The 20,404-nt window shown below is 34.5% G+C and overlaps 1 protein-coding gene across 2 annotated transcripts in view; it reads left to right on the forward strand.

Moving 5' to 3' along the window:
• Positions 1-20,404, forward strand: part of RASA2 (RAS p21 protein activator 2) — a 125,871-nt gene that overhangs the window by 86,004 nt on the left and 19,463 nt on the right. The window contains exons 10-19 of one of the 2 annotated variants that reach the window (XM_041734264.1): positions 3,631-3,787; positions 4,269-4,417; positions 5,063-5,177; positions 5,626-5,700; positions 6,547-6,670; positions 9,398-9,504; positions 14,055-14,138; positions 14,573-14,650; positions 18,493-18,566; positions 19,084-19,193. In XM_041734264.1, the coding sequence (XP_041590198.1) occupies positions 3,631-3,787; positions 4,269-4,417; positions 5,063-5,177; positions 5,626-5,700; positions 6,547-6,670; positions 9,398-9,504; positions 14,055-14,138; positions 14,573-14,650; positions 18,493-18,566; positions 19,084-19,193 (1,073 nt within the window). The remainder of the gene's footprint in view (positions 1-3,630; positions 3,788-4,268; positions 4,418-5,062; positions 5,178-5,625; positions 5,701-6,546; positions 6,671-9,397; positions 9,505-14,054; positions 14,139-14,572; positions 14,651-18,492; positions 18,567-19,083; positions 19,194-20,404) is intronic. The other variant, XM_041734265.1, reaches the window with a different exon arrangement.

Genomic DNA, 20,404 nt, shown 5'->3' on the forward strand with positions numbered 1-20,404 from the left:
CTCATGAATAAATAAATAAAATATTTAAAACATATATATTTATATTTTACTGTTTATATATACATATAAAAATTTATATATATAAATTGTTAAAAAGAAATTTGATGTCATCCCTGTTTATTGAAAAATGATCTTTTCAAGTATGGGTAGGACAATGACATATTTTAAATTTTTGTTTTTCAAAAAACACATGACACAGATGACATACTGTATCCAGAAGGATTTCTTACCCTGACAAAGAAACCTGTGGAAACAAGCTTTAAAAGTGAGGCAGGAGTGAGCTCTTCTGGGGTTGCTAGGCATTCTAAAGAAGTGCATACATAATAATTAGTAACTGGTGTAGCACTGTAGTCCCTCTGTAGAGAATATGCCATGTTAGGATTGTAGATTTATTTTGCTGATATTTTGTAGTTTTGTTAGAGTAACAGAGAGACAAGGCATGCTCCTTCTTCCAGTGATTTGGAGATAAGAGAATCAAAGTTGCCCTCTGAGTAAAATTCCTATAGAACAAACAGTATGTAATTCTGACTAGAATATGGGAACATTGTTTAAGATTTAAGATGGGTAAGTGCAATCTTAGGGAGACAGAACTAAGCTGTAACTATAATGCAAGTATTTTTATTCTACCTTATATGGAAAAAACTAGTTAAAACAGAAGGGAAATATTAGAACAACAAGAAAGAATCCCAAAGAGGCAAATGTAGGTAGGTACTACCCATTTAAATATAATCAAGAAGGAAGGAGATTCTGCTCTGGAAGCATTCTTGTTTCCTTGGCAAACGGTTGTCTTAGCTGAGAATTCTTTTTTTTTTTTTTTTTAATTAATTAACAGTGTATATTATTAGTTTCAGAGATAGAGTTCAGTGATTCATCAGTTGTGTATAATACCCAGTGCTCATTACATCATGTGCCCTCCTTAATGCCCATCACCCAGTAACCCCATCCCCCCACCTGCTTCCTCTCCAGTAACCCTCATTTTGTTTCCTAGAGTTAAGAGTCTGTTATGGTTTATCTCCTTCTCTGATTTCATCTTGTTTTATTTTTCCCTCCTTTCCCCTCTGATCCTCTTTGTTTCTTAAATTCCACATGTAAGTGAGATCAGTGATCAGTCTTTCTCTGACTTACTTTGCTTAGCATAATACCCCTTAGTTCCATCCATGTCACTGCAAATGCAAAATTTCAGTTTTTTGATGGCTGAGTAGTATTCCATTTGTGTGTGTGTGTGTGTGTGTGTGTGTGTGTGTGTGTGTGTGTGTATGTCTTTATCCATTCATCTATCGTACATTTGGGCTCTTTCCATAGTTTGGCTATTGTGGACATTGCTTTAGCAGAGAATTCTTAAGACTGCCTCAATCTCTGCGTTGTATCTCTGTACTCACCATAGTACCTTCTGATAATATGGCTTTCTAAATAGATTACCAGTCGGTTAAAAAAAATGTGTTAATCTAACAGATTAAAAAGTTATATTGACAGGAAAAAAATATATTAGTTGCAATGATCAATATAGATGAATCACCATGGGAAATACAGCGATTGTTGAAGCTGAGTGATACGTGCATGGGGAGGTGGTGAATTAAAGGTATTTATTATTAATATTCCCATTCTCCTTACTTTTGTAAATGGACATTTGCATAATAAGATGTATTGGTCCCAGAAGAAGTACAGGTATTTTTACCACTTGTATTTCTTTTCATAAATTTAGAAATTGGCTTTCTACTTTGTACAGGTCTTTGTGCTCAGTCATTACAGTTCAGGTTTACTTTCAGATAAAACTAGCAAGTCTATAAAATATACTGGATTGTGGAACTCAGTCAGCCAACTAGAATTTTCCTTAGAAGTACTTCTGGGTTACCTTTGCTAATAGGTTTATTTGCAGTTATTTCCTCAGGCAAAACTTTAAATCATTATTTCTCAAATCAGAATAGAAATTCTGAAGGCTTGTCTTTCAAGGTAGAGATTCTTCTTTCATAGGTAGTGATATAATTTCTCCTCCCTTTATTGTCATCCCCTCATCTTTGAAATTTTGCTTTATTGGGTCTCTAGTTCCCTTTTATGTCTTTAATTATATCTTTCTCAAAGCTAATAAATATTCTGTTAAACCCTCCCTCCCTTCTGTTTTTGAACAAGTTAGTGTATTGGGGAGGCTATAGGTGATAAATATCAAAACTACCTACACTACTTTATAAAAAGTATTCAAAAAAAAGTATTCAAGTATTAAGTAAAGGAGGAATGATAGAATTCTAAAACTATCGTTTTACAATCTGTGAAAGTTAATGACTCTAGGTGGTGCTCATCAGTGATTGCTAATATCACAAAAAGAGAGACAGACATTAGTGCCTCTTGGTGGAACAACACAACACCATCAGTGAAAGGTTCTTTCTTGCCAGCATATCAAATCTAAATCTAACCAAACCTCTAGATCTAACTGCCAATATATAGGAAGTACAGAGAGGACAAAGAACAGGTTAAGTGATGTCAGGGAGATAAAGATAGATTTAGCACAATCCCCGATGTGGAAAATTCTAACTACCTGATTTCTTAGGGGGTAGAGGGAATCTACAGTAAAAGAAACAAGTATCAACTAGTTAGAATCTGTGGACCTTAGATATGAACAAACTGTAGAAAAATGTTTATGATAAAGTTTGGGAAAGTTTGAACACGCCTTGGGTAATGCTGATTTTTAAAAGTTATATGTAGTTATAGATGTTGAAATATTTATGGACAAAATTAAAAGACACATGGAAATTACTTTAACACAGGAATGGGATGGGAGGAGTGAATAGAGGTATGAGACTGAAACAAGAATAGCCTTGAGTTGATGATTACTAAAGCTAGGTGATGGGTTCATGGGAGTTCAGTAGATATATTGTCCTTTTTACGTTTGTATGTATTATTAAATTTCCATGATAAAAGTTCTCTAAAAATTATTAGATTTCTGATTTTGGTCCTAAAAACTCCTCTTGATTTCTAAACATTTCTCTTTCCTTCAAAAATGTTAAAGTTATCTTTGTTTTTACATTTATATTTATACCTTCTACTTACCTGAAAAAAATTCATGTAAATCTGATTTGTGCAAATAAAAATATTTTCAGTGTAGTTACACTGTTACTTCTTTAATAATATAAAAAATCTATTTATAAACCTTCAGTCACTGGCTTTTTAAAAAATAAGTTCAGGTTTTTACGTATATAAGATATACTTTAAAACAAGATCACTTTTTCCTTCTTGTGGCATGTCTTGTCTATTTCAGCTAAATATGTCTTTCTTAAATTTAGGTGATGAGAGATTATTTTTGATTTTACATTGGATTTTAAATGTTTTACATTTTATTATCTTTTCCTAAGTCTGCAAGCTAATCGAACTCTCATTCAATTCCTTTGAGATTTTAATTTTGTTATTACCTGTACTTTTCGTTTCCCATATGAAAATCTATTTATAGCTTTCTAGTTCAATATACAACCAATGCTAAGCCTCTGAAGACTGATAGTTGGCTATTTATAAAGTGTCCTAACCTTAAAATACTAAAGTGACTTTTTGGTTTGGTTTTTTTATACAGCTTAGCTGTTTATTTACCTCACTGACTTGGATGCTCATTGTCATCTCACAAAGTCAGTTGTACTTTTACTTTAGGTACTTGCTACAACCAAGAGACAATGGAAACAAGTCATCTAAAACTGATGATCTGGGATCTCTTCGATTAAATATATGTTATACAGAAGACTACGTGCTTCCTTCAGAGTACTATGGTCCTTTGAAAACTTTGCTGCTAAAATCACCAGATGTTCAGGTACTTTAAAATTTTTAAGTGTATGATTTAATATGAGAAGGCTAAAATAATTCTGTAAATGATGTGGAAAAGATTTCAGAGTATCAAGTTTTATTAAAATAGCTAATATAGGAGCACCTGGGGGTCTCAGGACGTGATCCTGGGGTCCTGGGATGGAGTCCCCCATTAGGCTCCCCACAGGGAGCCTGCGTCTCCCTCTGCCTATGTCTCTGCCTCCCTCTATGTGTCTCTCATGAATAAATAAATAAAATCTTTTTTTAAAATAGCCAATATATATATACATTCATCTGAAGCACAGTGCTGTGATTCCAGAATATGCTTGAAATTTCATTCTCTGAGAAACGTTTTTAAAAATTAAATGTTATTCTGTATAACAGTAATAGCCAGTAAATATGCTTGAATTACTTATACAGGCTAGTGATTGAATATTTAGTCATGTTTCCTTGATTTTGTGCTTGTTTTCTCCCTTTCTGTATTCTAGCCGATATCTGCCTCAGCTGCTTACATTTTGGGTGAAATTTGTCGAGATAAAAATGATGCTGTTTTGCCTCTTGTACGACTGCTGCTGCACCATGATAAACTTGTTCCTTTTGCCACTGCAGTGGCTGAATTAGACTTGAAGGATACACAGTAAGAGTTATATTAAAATGTTAATTTTGTGTGTTGAAATTGGATCTTAGTTTGCCAAATTGTTTTTGTATTTTCACTTCTTTTGTATTGACCAGCCTTCCTGGATAAGAGTCTGAAGAGGACTGCTTAGCAAGAAGTAAAAGGCATTTCTTTACGTTAACAAACAGTATCCACCAACAGCAACACTAACAGTTAATGAAGGATTTTTTTATTCGGTGTCCAAATTTCCTGTTACTGATCTTTGCTGCTGCTTGTAATGATTCACATGTCACAAATAAAATACCAGATCAGAAGTTGGGTTTTTTTCCCCCTTACCCATTATGTATCATTCAATATACATATGTGTGACATTATGAAAAGCAGTCAGGTGGTTTCCCATTCCTGTTATTGCACTGTCTCATACACACACATTCCACTTTTGTAGTTCATTAATATGGCTTGCTTTAAAAAAAAAAAAACAAAAAAAAAAAACAAATTCTCTTACTATTTTGGTAAGTTTGAAAATCGTAATGACAGCAAACTTTTAAATGCATGGCAAAAATTACTAAAATTGTTTATATAACCAAAGTCAGATATTTCGTATTATTGATTTCATAGCGTTTGTTTACTGCACCTGGTTTCACCTTATTTTTCTTTGTATTTCAGAGATGCAAACACAATTTTTAGAGGAAACTCCTTGGCTACCCGATGTCTGGATGAGATGATGAAAATAGTGGGAGGGCACTACCTGAAAGTCACATTAAAACCTATTCTAGATGAGGTACAGGCTATATATATACTTCTGATAATTGAAGTCTGTGTGGCCTTGTGATATAGTCTCTCTCTCATCAAATGACCTAGTAACAGGGATAATACACTCACTTATGTATTACTGAAAAAATAGGGCTGAACCCTTCAGATGTAAATAAACCTTTTCTATCAGTGGTTTTTTACTGAAAGGGCACACTGAATATAATCTGTATAATTATTTTATTGTTACTGGATTTGCTCTTTTTTTCCTTTGGTTACCTGATTTTAGTTTGAGTTTCAAATTTATGAGAAATAAATTTTGACAGTTCTTTTACAGTATTGTGTACATTATCTCTGAATGGGAGTTGTAAACTTTGTTACAGTTTTAATTTTTACAATTACAAGAAAAATAATAGTTATTTTCGTTTGCCAAATTATTTAGAAAAGAGCATTAAATGAAAAATTAATCTATCTTCCAGATATGTGAATCCTCAAAATCCTGTGAAATCGATCCTATTAAATTGAAAGAGGGAGATAATGTAGAAAATAATAAGGTAAGTCTTTGTTATCTTTATAACTGCATTAAAATGCACCTTCTCCTAAGCATAGTCTTCCCTAATGCTGTATGAAGGATGTAGTGCTTTTTATTCTTAATGCCCATACTATTAGCAGCATCTCCTGTGTCTAGTTTTTAGAATGTTATTTTCTCGTGGGGTTTTACTTTTGCTCTAGTAACAATAGTGGAATAAGGCTGTATCTAGTTGCTACCTCCATTCTAGCCATTCATTTGGGATCAGACTGGCCAGGCTTAGTAGCACAATGACTTGGTCAACCAATATCTTAGTTGTCTGGAAAAATAATGATTATGTTAGAATCACAGGTTTTCATTGCACTAAATAAAATTTCCAGAGTGTCTACATATATATGCATATCTGAGTTATTTCCCTGATTTCCCTTTGGATCATTCTATATTCTGTTGCTTCTTGTGAAGTTAATTCCATACATTTACTAGTTATATTTCACTAGACTCAATTGAATTTGTTAAATGAGGTCAGGATGTAAGTTGTCCTTTAACTGCGTGAGTTTAGAGAAGGGAAGCAGAGGTTTAAAGTACACTATATAGGGACACCTGGGTGGTTCAGTGGTTGAGTGTCTGCCTTTGGCTCATGTCATGGTCCTGGGGTCCGGGGATCAAGTCCCACATCGGGCTTCTTGTGGGGAGCCTGCTTCTCCTTCTGCCTATGTCTTTGCCTCTCTGTGCCTCTTATGAATAAGTAAAATCTTTAAAATAAATAAAGTACACTGGATAGTAACTGCCTAATCTCATTTTCACTGCATTATTTTCTATAATGGCTGTGGAAAAGTTAAAATCCTGATGTTTACCTTGTTAAATCCTACAGGAGAATCTGCGCTACTATGTGGACAAGTTATTCAGTACAATTGTAAAATCAAGTATGAGCTGCCCCACTGTAATGTGTGATACTTTTTATTCTCTAAGGCAAATGGCTACTCAAAGATTTCCCAGTAAGTGCTTTGTTTTGCTAAAACATACCATTTCTTTTTCTGTACTTTTTTTTTGTAGATTTCCTGTGGATTTGGCTTATGTGAAATGTTTAAGGTTTATAGGTACAGTCTTCTTTGCAAAATAATTATACTCTTTTATGAAATATATAATTTCATTTCCTTACAGCCTCAAAACATTGTTTATTTCAATATATTGACAACTTTTTACAAAGAGCAAATCAAAAACCGTTACTTTTAAGAAAGGCAAACATTTAGAACTATAACAAAAGTATCATTTTTACTCAGTACTTATAAAATTGTTAAATGTAATAAAGAAAAACACTTGTTATTTGTACCAACTACTGTTTTCACTTCATGCATTTAAATAATGAGAATTTTTAGTTCAGTACAACTGGCTAGATCGGACAGTTTGAAAATGCTCAGGTTTTGGTGGTGGGACATTTTTATAAAAACGGTTTGAGTCATTAGAAACATCTGTTGAAAGACATGGAATTTTGAGGTATGTCAATACATGCTTTAATTTTGTAAGAACAGCTATGTCAAGGCTTCATTTAGAAACATATCATAAAAGCAAGAGTTGCTATTTCTGATTGTCAACATTTGGAATTATTCTAATTATATGCATCTCTGATAAGTAAATAAACTTGCTATAGCTGTCTTTCTAGATCTGCCTATAATAGGGGGAAGGGGCGGAGTTAAGGTGGCTGCTTAAGTTATTAATCTTACCCAGATATGTGAGACTGTAAGTGTATTTCTATAACCATCTGAAGAAATTTTGCTATTTTATTATGTTCTTTTAACTGTGTGTGTGTGTGTGTGTGTGTGTGTGTGTGTGTGTACACACACGCGCGCACGCAGTTATCTGCCCCTCCACTAAATTTACCCAGTGCTAAAGTTGTGGGCCTGAGTTGTCTAACTAACATGTATATAAATTCAGACTTAGATGCCTTTGCTAATTCTACTAAAGACATAAACAGTCAGCTTCAAATGAGTATACTAAATCTAGTCTTTACAACACAGTAAAGGGAGCCAGAGACATTAACATATGGCAAGATGAACTGCTCACTGAAATTATATTTTTAAATAGTTAAATCATGACAAGTACATTGAGTATTTAGTGAGTGAACAGACATGGTGCTAGCCTGAAGTGTCTCCTACTCCTCCTACTGTCATGTTCACACCACTACTTGAGGTGTAGGTTCTGCTCCCCTTAGATAAATAATGAAATTGAGGTTTAGAGATGTTACGTAACTTGTGCAAGATCCAAGACATGGCCAGCAGAAAAGAAGGATCTCCAACCTGAGTTTGGCTTATTCTGAAGCGTATTGCTAATCATTGTAGTCTACACTACCCAGTGATCTTGGCCTTAAAAAATATGTTTAATTCTGTTGTAGAAATTATCTAAAACACATTTTATGACTTTTTATAAATGCAAACGTGTTTCCTTTACCATTCTTTTTGTTGGCTTTTTAAATATTGTTTTCTTATCCTCAGTAGACTACAGTAGTGTTAGTTTTGTTGTCATGAAATATTTTCATATTTTCTCATTTGTTCTTCTGTTGCCCTGAGAAGATGAGCGGAGAGTAGGGAAGAGACAGTGAGTGGGCAGTATGTATTACTGAAGAACTACAAGTTAAGTGACTTGCCCATGAGTACCTTTTGAGTGATTTATAAAACTTAAAACTCAAACCAAATCCAGACTTTTTTCCCCTCACTACCTGTTTCTCTGTCACCTGATTTTTGGGTTAAGTATTGACTCCAGTCTGAAACAAGAGCTGTAGGTGAATGACAAAAACCATAAGTTGTCTTCAGTTCATCTTCATTTTTATATGGAAAACTGATCACATCTTTAGAGGAAAGATTTCTGCCAGTTGTTTTTTATTGCATTGTCTTTGATCTTATCAAGATGTTTTTTTAAAGATTTTATTTATTTATTCATGAAAGACACAGAGTGAGGCAGAGACATAGGCAGAGGGAGGAGAAGCAGGCTCCATGCAGGAGCCCCATGCGGGACTCGATCCCAGAACCCCAGATCACATCCTGGGCCTAAGGCAGATGCTCAACCACTGACCCATCCAGGCATTCCATTATCAAGACATTTGGGGGGAAAATTGAAACAATATTCTAAAACTAACAACAACCTATCCTAGTCCTAAGAGATTCAGTATTGCCACTAGGTAGTACTAGATACTACCTTTATTTTTGTTGTAATTTCTGGAGTCTCTCCTTGCAGATGAGGAAAAAGGACTTTCTCCAAATTAAAATATTTCTGTGGGCAGCCCGGGTGGCTCAGCCGTACAGTGCTGCCTTCAGTCCAGGGCATGATCCCTGAGACCCGGGATCAAGTCCCACATTGGGCTGCCTGCATGGAGCCTGCTTCTCCCTCTGCCTGTATCTCTGCCCCTCTCTCTCTCTCTCTCTCTCTCTCTCTGTCTCTATGAATAAATAAATAAATCCTTTTTTAAAAAAAATATTTCTGAAAATCTGGTAGCTTTGCCTTTCCTTTTTAAAATTTATTATTCCTTTCAGATTTTTTTAGTCCTAGGAGTTTTTCCTTTAATTTAGTCATAATCATGCTATCATTTCATCAGCTCAGTCCCCATTAGACAAATTATATTGATCTCCTGTTTAGTTTATGTGTTTTTCCAATATTTTTTTTATTTTGTCATCGTTTTTTAATTAATTCAGTGTTTTTGTGCATGACATTTCACCATTTTTTTCCTGCAGATGACCCTCATGTTCAGTATTCTGCAGTGAGCAGCTTTGTATTTCTTCGTTTCTTTGCTGTAGCCGTAGTATCACCTCATACTTTTCATTTGCGACCTCATCATCCAGTAAGTGTTGTTCTTCTCAAAGTTTTATTCCATTTTTATTAAATTTTTTAAAAGATGAAATAACAAGCCAGTTTCACTTGGCTGATTTCTTATAATGGTACTTAAATTTACTGGGCATTTTCCTTGCCCATTTCAGTCTTTCAGAGAAGGCTGAAAATTCCGTTTTTTGTTGTGTTAAAAGGTATTATACAAAAGTGATAAAATATTGATAGTTGTTGAAGCTTGATGGTAGATACAAAGAGGATTCATTATATTTACCCACCACTATCGTGTGTATCTGTAAATTTCCATAATACTAGGGTTGTTTTTGTTTTTTCATGAGTTACGGGTTTAGTTTAATCTTGCAAATATTTTTAAATCTCACAGAAATATGAAGAGGCATATTTCTGAAAGGCGTAAAACTTTGATTGGAACATTTGTTTGGTTATTTCACACTTTCACTTTTTATTCACCTTATACTGTAAATATATGAGACGTAAAACTTTAAAAATGTTCTGAAGTCCTATTTATTTATATCTGAATTTATACTGCATAGATACACATATTTCTTAACATTTTAAAACTCCTTACTTTTGCTCTTAGTTTCCTTCTCACATGGAATATTTTTGCTGAATCTTTAACATTTTATGTTCCAAATATTTTATAATCTTAATAGCTTTCATTGCTGATTGGTGTGACATATTATAATAATAGCCAACATTTACTTAGGACTTTGTGGTAGGCCTTGTGCTGAGTATTTATTTATGTGTTTTACTTAGTCCTCTCTTTGAGGTAAATTGTTATTATCCCCATTTGCAGATAAGAATATCACAATTCTGTTATTTCTCCATGGTCACACAACAGATAAAGTAGGATTTGATCTCACTCAGTTTGAACTGGATTAAACTGGAATGCTGTCTCCTTCTGTCTTTCTAATCTATGAGCCCACCCCTGTTCTTTCCTGCCTCTTAGGCAGTAAGGTGTTCAAACACCTGTAATGTATCAAAAACTGCTCAGCGCTGGAGATACTGTGATGAGGAAGACACTCTCTGCCCTTAGGAAACTTAACTAATACGGGGTAGGGAAGACACATGGGTTTTGGAGTTAAACTGGGCTTTAAAGGCCATTCCTCTTCACAACTGCATAACATTGCCCACTCATTTCACTTTGAGAGCTGAACAGAACCATGCTGCTTTTGCAGCAACATACCCTTTCTTGCCAGAGGACAGTCTGTGAATAACTACAGCAGAGAGTGGGCAAGTGTCCTTTTGTTCATAGTGCTGTCCTTTCTGTGGCTATGTTACTGAAGCTGTGTAAAATTCTGGGTCCAGAAAAGCTTAGTAGCAGCATTCTGGATAGAAACAGAACTCCTACCTCTGAGCTTGTGACCCTGCCCCTATATTCAGACTTGAATGTGCATATTTCTGTAACAGATGTTGCAGTAAAGTCCTTCTAATCACAAACTGTATTTTAGATCACTTTTCCAATCAAGATGCTAGAAGGACTGGTTCATATTGTGTCTTATAACTTTTTTGTTTGCTTTTAAGTGTAAACTTATCCCCTCTCTTTAAGAACTTTTCATTCAATTGGAAGAATAGGACAAATATGTAAGATACATAATCTAAAACTAGTACCTGATTTTTACCAAGTTAAGGTACTATAGAAATTGAGAGCAAGGAGTGATCCCAGGAACCTATGGGTGATGGGATTGTCAAGACCAATATTGAAAGTTAGAGTGGTTTGGGAGGAGAACCAATTAATGGTTGTTGAATACTACATTTAGAAGTTCTTTGAAGTTTGAGAAAACAATTTTAATAAAGTATAAGAAAATCAGATTGCAAAAGATTAGAAAATAATAGGTAAGTGTAGTTTTTACCCAGGAAATATATCAAAATTGCTAATAAAAGACAGGCAAATTCAGACACGTACAAGTGTGTACACACACACATGAATGGATAATTTTTTTAAATGCTTATTTTTATTTTTTTTTTAAGATTTTATTTATTTGTTCATGACAGAGAGAGAGGCAGAGACACAGGCAGATGGAGAAGCAGGCTCCGTGCAGGGAGCCCAACGTGGGACTCGATCCTGGGTCTCCAGGATCAGGCCCTGGGCTGAAGGCGGCGCTAAACCACTGAGCCACCCGGGCTGCCCTAAATGCTTATTTTTAAATATAAGTTACATTAACATTGACGTGGTGGACTACTCCTGAGAAGGTTCATGGTGGGGGATAGAAAACAGGATTGAACCATTTTTCTCCTCATGCCCCTCATTCTCTCATTGATAGTTCCTTTAAAGACTCAGCCAAGGCAAATTCCTCTAACCCTCCAGTCTAGGTTAGGTGCCTTGCTTATGAATTATACTTAGAGCATCCTGTGGCTCTCTCTATCTTGAAATTTGTCATACTACTTTATAGTCATCTGTTTACTGTCTCTGAATGTGGACTGTCAATACCTAAGCTCAGGGGTTGGATCTTTTTCAAGTTTGTGTATCCCAAGTACATACACAGTTTCTAGGACAAGTAGACATTCAGTGAAAGGTAGTAGCTCAGAGAGGGGACGGGTCAAATGATGTGTCTTCTCCAAAATGGGAAAATCTGTATGTGGTTTAAACAGAGGAGAAGAAACCAACAGAAGGGAGAAATTGAAGAAGAAGAAGAGGGCTTGCTAATACCAGATCAGTATCCTGGAGGATTCAGAGTGTCTTAAAAAGAAAAAAGTGATGAGTGTAAACCTTAGAAAAATAGTAATTTCCTCCTTTGAGATATGGTGAGGTGCATGAAGTTGTTTTGTGTTTTGTAGATTAAAAGTAGTCAAATAATAGTAACTTCATTTGGTTCAACCTAATATAAGGAAAAAAGGATAAGATACATTGTTTTGAGGTAAGAGATTCAACTTCAGTTGAATTTAATAATGTTATAAGACATCTACTAGATGCCGGTGGCAGGCTATGTGCTAGGTACCAGATGTCCAAGGTACTGGACATCCATGAAAAATTATGATGGCAGATGGTAGCAAGGGAAGAATTTAGAACAGCTTGTAGGTAGAGTACACTAAATAAGAGCTAAATGATATGATTGTCACATAGTAGTGAGGGCCATGTTGATGTAAACAAATATCTGGTGTGCAGAAATTGTATAAAATACACTTTGTTTTTGTTTTTTTTTTTTAGTTCAGGAAAATAATCTAAAACAGTGTTTTAAAAACAATTTGAACAGGGAAGTCTTGGTGAAATTCACTTCAAATTCATTTTATTAGCCATTGTTAAGAACCTTACATTCTTCAAAGGCAGAGAATTGTAAGGACTTTTTGCACAAAAGTGTAATGGAATTAGGGATGTTTTAGCTAAAACATTTCTGAATAACCTTAATTAAGGTGTGTAACTATTTTATCAATATATCATAATGATCATATCCCAGATAGTCCTTTTTTTCCAGATTGTCTTATATCCTGGTCATCACTTTCTTCATGTCATTTTTAGTGTGGGAATACTAAAATATTAAGGAATGTAATCAAAAGCTAAACTAAAGCAATTTCTGTATCTGAATTTTCTGAAGTGTGTCTTTTGAGGGAAGATAGTGTTTATTTGAATCTCCAAAATAAAGATATTTGATAGAAGACTTGGTCCTATAGATACATGGATTGGTAGAAACTCATTGGGTTATGTACACTTAAAATCTATTCATTTCACTGTATGTAAGTATACCTCAAGTTTTTTAAAAAAAAAAAAAAGGAGGGAGCAAGGTCTCATCTGGGGAACTATTGAATCAATTTTTATTTATATTTAGTTTTTTTCTGGTAGACAGGCCTGAAAAATACCTTGGATAAAGGACCCAAATATTTACTCTGCTTAGATTCTACATGAACCAAATAACTTCTCTCTCTCTTTTTTTTTTTAAAGGTTTATTTATTTATTTGACAGAGAGAACATGAACAGGGGCAGGGGCAGAGGGAGAAGCAGACTCTCTGTGGAGCAGGAAGCCTAATGTGGGGCTTGATACAGGGACTTTGGGATCATGACCTGAGCCAAAGGCAGACGCCCAACAATTGAGCCACCTAGGCACCTCAGCTTCTCATTTCTTAATTTTAGTTAGGATTTTGCTTCCGTGATGAAAATAATTGATAGTACCAGCTGTATTAGTTATTGAGTAGCCTTAGAGGTGGGTTGAGTAGAGAAAATTTGGAAACTGCCATTTTAAGTTACAAGGTAGAAAAAGTAGATGTGATTCACATTTCAAAAGTTAGTACAATTTGTTCGGTAATCCAAGCTGCCATACTGTCAAAATAACATATATAGTATTAAAGTATGGCTTTCAGAAGTAATGCGTTGTTGAATATAATTACTTTGGGAGGAATTATAAATAACATTTGGCTTCTTTGGTCTCTTAATTGCTTAGTCTAGTGAGTTGTGCCCAGCATAAGTTAGAGTTTAATTACATTGGTGATTTGAATGAACATTTTTAAATCACTATTTTAAAGCAATCTAGCCTATTCACTCTCTTCTACCTCTTAGACAGATTCTATTTCTTAAAAACTTAACAGGAGTTTTGTGTCTTTTTTTACATTCTTTAGGATCCACAGACAATTCGAACATTAACTCTCATCTCAAAAACCATTCAAACTTTGGGAAGCTGGGGGAGTCTGTCCAAAAGTAAGGTAAGTCTTTATATCTTTTGCTTTGTATTCACACTTCTAAATGTTTTTATACCTTATGATCCCTTTTGTCTTACTCATTCTCTTCCAAATTAAAAACAAAGCAAAACCAAAAATATGCATATACAGATGCAGTAGCGCCTTTTAGACAGCCATTGTGTCTTAGTCACCTGTTAAAGAAGTTTTATTTAAACTATTACATCTAAGCAGAGAGGAGAGAGTCTAGTGAACAGTGCAAGAACCTTGTATTTATTAATCTTTGTGCCATACTCATCTAACAGCTGTTGAAAGAAATCTTACTCCAAATCCTATAATTCTCTTGAAATATATGATTAAATCCTTTAAGGCCTTAATCTTCAGCTTAGAAAGATAATTCATTATATTCTTAGTTCTCTATTTAGCATGTATAAATTCTGTGTTGCTTTCTTTTTCCCTAGTCAAGTTTCAAAGAGACATTCATGTGTGAATTTTTCAAAATGTTTCAAGAAGAAGGATATATTATAGCAGTTAAAAAGGTATGATTGTTTTACTCTGGAAGTATTAACATTTCTTATTATACAGCATTGGGGCAATGTTAGCGTTTCATATTATTCCTAGAAGTCAATCCCCAGTTTAAAAAAACAATATTTAAACTGTACATCAAATGCAAAGAGGCTTTTTCTTCCTTTCTTCTTCCATATAAAACTATAGGATTTCTAGCTGTGGAAATACCTAAATGTTTAACAACAGCTGTTATTGCTGGTGTCTTAGTAAAATAAATGACAAATAGCTAGAATTATGGTTTCTTAACAGCACTCTCAACAGTTGGGTCAGATAATTGATTGTGAGGGGCTGCCTTGTGTATTGTAGGATGTTTAGCAGTATGCTTGGCTTCTACCAATTGGATGCCAGTAGGATGCTTCTAGTTTTGACAACCAAAAATGTCTGTAGACATTGCCAAATGTCCCCTGAGGGACAGAACTGTTTCTAATTGAGAACCTCTGGTCTAGGGGTAAGAGTTTAGTATGGTACCTAATGTATAGGGGTACTTGTCATAGTAAAAAATACATGAATTACTGAACATTTTATAAACATTATAGGCTTATGGTAGTGACCTGAGGAAAGTTACTATAAATTAAAATGTATTGTAAATGTACAAAAGACTATAGTATATAATATCCTAACACGAGGCCTACGATATACAAAAATTGCTATACTTAGAAATTGAGAATGTTTTGAAAGGATTTTTACTTTCTTGAAGTCTTTAGTTCTGAATCATTCTAAACAAAATGTAGCATTATTATAAAACCCTAAAATTTGTAAAGTTTTTTTTTTTTAAGATTTTTATTTATTTATTCATCTAGAGACACAGCTAGAGAGAGAGAGGCAGAGACACAGGCAGAGGAAGAAGCAGGCACCACTCAGGGAGCCCGATGCGGGACTCAATCCTGAGTCTCCAGGATCACGCCCTGGGCTGCAGGCGGCGCTAAACCGCTGCGCCACCGGGGTTGCCCCTGTAAAGTTATTTTGAAGTACATCTAAACTTAGTTTGAAGAAAGTACTGTATTGTATTTATCATGATTCTGATTTAATGAATCAAAATTAGTAAGGCCATATTTTAAAGATTTCATTCTGTTTTTGTAGCATGATTGATTCAGAGTTGATTGCCAAGAGTCTATTTTGTTGAAGTGTATGTTTGTACTTTATTTGTGTTTAGAATTCTTACAGGGACCCAGTAAATGAAAATAATAGTTTTTAAAAAATAAAGTCAGTTGGAATTTTTTTCATCTAGAATAGTGCAAGTTCAACCAAAATCTTTTTAAGCAACCATTGAAGGCTTTTGAGGAGAAAGACTTTGAAAAGAATAGGCAAAGGAAAAGCTGCCCTTTTATTTGTAGGTCATTGTTGAAACATTTGTGGGACAGTGTAGGCAGACTTTTGTTGGCAAGATTATGATGTACTATCTTTTGTTTTAGGGTTGTTTTGCCATTTTTTATGACCTAGACTTTGGTAGCAGCTGATTGTTTTTTCCACTGATAAAATCAGAATGTGTAAAGTTGATAATGTCAGTGGAGAAAGTATTTAAGTGTGCCAGGAGTTGAGCCTGTTCCTAATCTGTCCTGTGTCACCCACTCACATTCTCATGGGCTGTCACCATAGAACACTTCCTGTTTCAGATGTGGGTCTAGACTCTTAAAATAGTTTAGGATATTTTGCCCTAATCTAAGAGTTTTCTTTATTATTTACTAGCTAAGTCAGGATATGTGCATTGCTAGAAATTGCAAAAGGCTATGGACCCCAGTTTCTCATTTTGTATTGGTGTACTATTCCCACAGAGTTTAAAAAGGGCAATTTGGATAGTTATGTTAGCAGAGTGACCATATAATTTAGTGTCCAAACCTGGACATTTTAAAGAGTGAAAAAGAATACTATTGATAATATTGGGATCACTGCTATAGACAGGGATGGCCCTGAGCAAATTAGGACCTATATTCACCCTCCCTGTAGTTCATCTTAATTATTGTGTTTTCTTTCACTTTATATAATTGTATTTATCCCATAGTTTCTTATAAATAAAACAAGTGTGATAATTATCTTAAATAAATAATAAATATTTTTCAAATAAGTAAATCTATGCCTTCAGGCAAATGCTGTGAAATGAAATGTTAAAATAAATCTTTTACCCTCTATTAGTGGATGGTCTGTGTCTAAGAACTGGAGATGTGATAAGACACTTGTTTAGTTCCCTTGTATATATATATTTAAGATTATTTATTTATTTATTTATTTGAGAGAGAGTGTGCACATGCACATGAGAATGGAAGGAGAGAGAGAATGTTAAGCAGGGGTTCTACCTAACAACCCTGAGATCATGACCTAAGCCATCATCAGGAGTCAGACACTTTACTGACCAAGCCACCCAGGTGCCCCATTTATTTAGTTCCCTTATATACTTGTTCTGTATCTCCATGTATAATGCAAAAGAAACTCTGTTCTTGTTTATCACTTACCAAGATCTCCTTCTTACGTGCTAGAAGTAAACATTGGAAAAAATTATGTGTGGCTTCTAGTGGGCAATCTTAAGCCAATCTTGAGAGAATATGACTCCACACAAATTCTAGTTTAGATTTAGGTACTTGTGCTTCAGTGTTATCTCTATTGGAATGTACTTTTTTTTTTTTTTTTTTAGTCCCAAGTGGGACAACACAGAAAAGTATAAAGGAAAAAGCAAAGACTAAACACTAAACAAAGAGATAGCTCATTTATGGGACAAAATAGGATTCCTCTCTGAGAACAAGAATTGTTCCTTGAAATACTAATTTCTCTTTCTCATCAAGAGACAGCCACATGCCAGAAGAAGATGTTGACCTGTCAAGGTAGCATATTCATGAAGCTAACTGCTCTTTACAAGGGTGCCTTGCCATTACTAAAGATGGGTACTCCAAACTTTCTTGAGCCACCACATTCCCATTCTCACCAGGAAGTTTATAACTGGTGATTAGAGTTCCACATTATTCCAGAGAATCCAGTTACATTTCAGCCATAATTGTGGAATACTATCTTTGAGGGGTACAGTCATTTGTACATAATAGAAGTCAGCAAAATATTTTCTTTAAAGGGCCAGTGAGTAACTATTTTAGGCTTTGCTGGCTACATAAAGGCTGTGCCCCATATTCTTCTTTGTTTCTGTTTTTATAGCCCTTTAAAAATATAAAAACTATTCTTAACTCATAGGACTTACAAAAACAGGCTGCAGGTTGAATTTGGCCCACTGAGCCATAATTTGGTGATCCCTGACCTATAATATGGGTTCACAATCTTGTATCTAAAATCCTGAGGACCAGAGATATTTCAGAATTCAGTTTTTCAGAGTTTTAAAAGATAATAGATGTATGCTGTGTCTTATACCCCACTGGGGCCTGGGGTAGCACCCCATAATCAAACACATTATAGAGCACAATTTATGAATAAATTCATAAATTCATAGCACACTAAATAAGATAAATCCAGACTATGAACAGCCTTTGATAGCTCAGGTTAGGTTGTGCCCCCAAATGATTTTACTGTAAATCAAAAACAAAACAATTCTCTTTATTTAGAGCTTTATAGGTTTCAGAATGATAGCTTAAGGATTGTAGATTGAGCTGTTTTTATAGGGAAACATATTCTGGGTTTTAAGTAACTTGAGAATAAACTTTTTAGAACACCTATCCAAGGTGTAGCTTAGGAATTCCTCTACAGTTATATATTTTATAAGTTAAAATTATGTGTATTCCTTAAAGAAAAACTTCACAATATTTTCAGTGATATTTAAGATAAATTGAATTTTTGACGTATGTTATCACAAAGTGTAATTTTTGCTCATTTCCCTGTTTAGTTCTTGGATGAAATTTCATCTACTGAAACTAAAGAATCCAGTGGTACGAGTGAGCCTGTGCACCTGAAAGAAGGGTAATTGAATAAACCTAGAAATTTAAAGTCGTGTCAGTATAGATTTTATATAAGTACAAAAGGCCTGGGCCTGGAAGTGAGGAAATCTAGGTTTTGTTCTCTGTTAGAACTGTTTAAGTAACCATCAGGTAAGTTGCACATGGGCGTCATTCCTTGTCCTTAGAGTCCTAGAGTAGCTTTATAAATATAAGGAGATTGTGGGTATTAGAGTACTTTGAAAAAGTAACAGCACTCTTCAGTCTTGAAGTAATGTTATCATTGGAAATTAAAGGAGAGCTTTAGTTAAAGTTGGCCCCTTTAGTTCTGAATAGCACAATTATAAATATTAAATTAATTAAAGACTTTATTCCATTAGCATGGCCAAAGTGAATGCAGAAGTTATAGATGACAAAGACCTTTTTATATACTTATGATCGTACACAGCCTATCATGTCATTTAAAATTTTTAAAAAATGTTTGCTTTGTTTGAACTATTTTAACATCCATAACTAAATTTTCATATCTGTTGTTTTGGCAGTGAGATGTATAAAAGAGCTCAGGGAAGAACTCGGATTGGGAAAAAGAATTTCAAGAAACGGTGGTTCTGCTTAACAAGCAGAGAGCTCACCTACCACAAACAGCCAGGTAGTTGTGTTTATGCTTTATTTTGGGGTCTTTTCCTGGTTCTCAGTGAAGATTTTTTTTTCTGCTTAATGTAGCTCTGGCGAACCTTTTGTCTAATATTACTGTAGTATATAGTTTCTCACAGTGATACATACACATTAAGGATACAGTAAATATTTGACAAGTGATACCATGTAAATTCCATTTTTTATCCTCACACATGCTTTGTTTTCTAAAAAAAACACTGGTAAATCCCACTTACCTAGAACTTAGAAGTTTCTTTTAAACTCTCAGAGCCAAAATGGTAAGAATCAATATCTAACAAATCAGAGTATTTCAGTAGTTTGCTGGATAACATCAGCACAAAATTTCCACAGTCATATGATAGATTGTGATTCCTATACAGTTATCATATTCATTCTAGACTGTTGGCCAAGCTAGCTTCAAGATGGATATATAATGATTTGTCTCCTTAAAAAGCACAATGGACTGTTTGGATAAAGAAAGCCATCTTCCTACAGTGTGATTTGAGGGATTCAGAGAGGCACGGTTTGTCCCTCAGTGGACTGACTCGGTGCCTAAAATGTCCAGTTTTTAAGTTTATTCCTTTGGGGTAATGAATGATCCACAGAAGGCCATTAGCTGGTATCTTAGCAGGAATAACTTAATTACTAAATCGTGGATCACATTTAGTAGAATCCTTTTATTCACGGTGATCAAGATACAAAGATGTTCACTTAAAGCAAGAATCATTTAAAAACAGACGAAAAGATACATACATATCTTAAATATTAATATATACGCTTGCCGAATCTTTTGATAGAGAATCAAGATCTTTTCTTTAAATATGGATCTATAGATTGGATTTCCCCTTTGTGTTTCTTGTGCAAATATACCCATACTGCGTCAATTTTCTGGTTGATTTCTCCAGAGTGAATCCAGAACTTAAATACTTGAAAAGTAATCCAAGTACAGAATCCTATTAGATTTCATGGTAGTCACCCCTAATCTTTTATAGGTGTCTCACCTCATATAAATCGACTTCATATGTGTGTGGATCTCCTTTTTTGAAGCTTTTTAGAGCACTCACCTGATTTTCAAATAAACAGTAACCCTCTTAGCACTTACTTTGTCACTATATATATATGTTTAAGTAAATTATAATTGCAGTATGGAAAAATGACATAAGTCGGTTTGGGAACAAACCCAATGGAGTTGGTAAATAAAACAGCCTA

This window comes from Vulpes lagopus, chromosome 19 (genome assembly GCF_018345385.1).
Source record: "Vulpes lagopus strain Blue_001 chromosome 19, ASM1834538v1, whole genome shotgun sequence".
NCBI lineage: Eukaryota > Metazoa > Chordata > Mammalia > Carnivora > Canidae > Vulpes > Vulpes lagopus.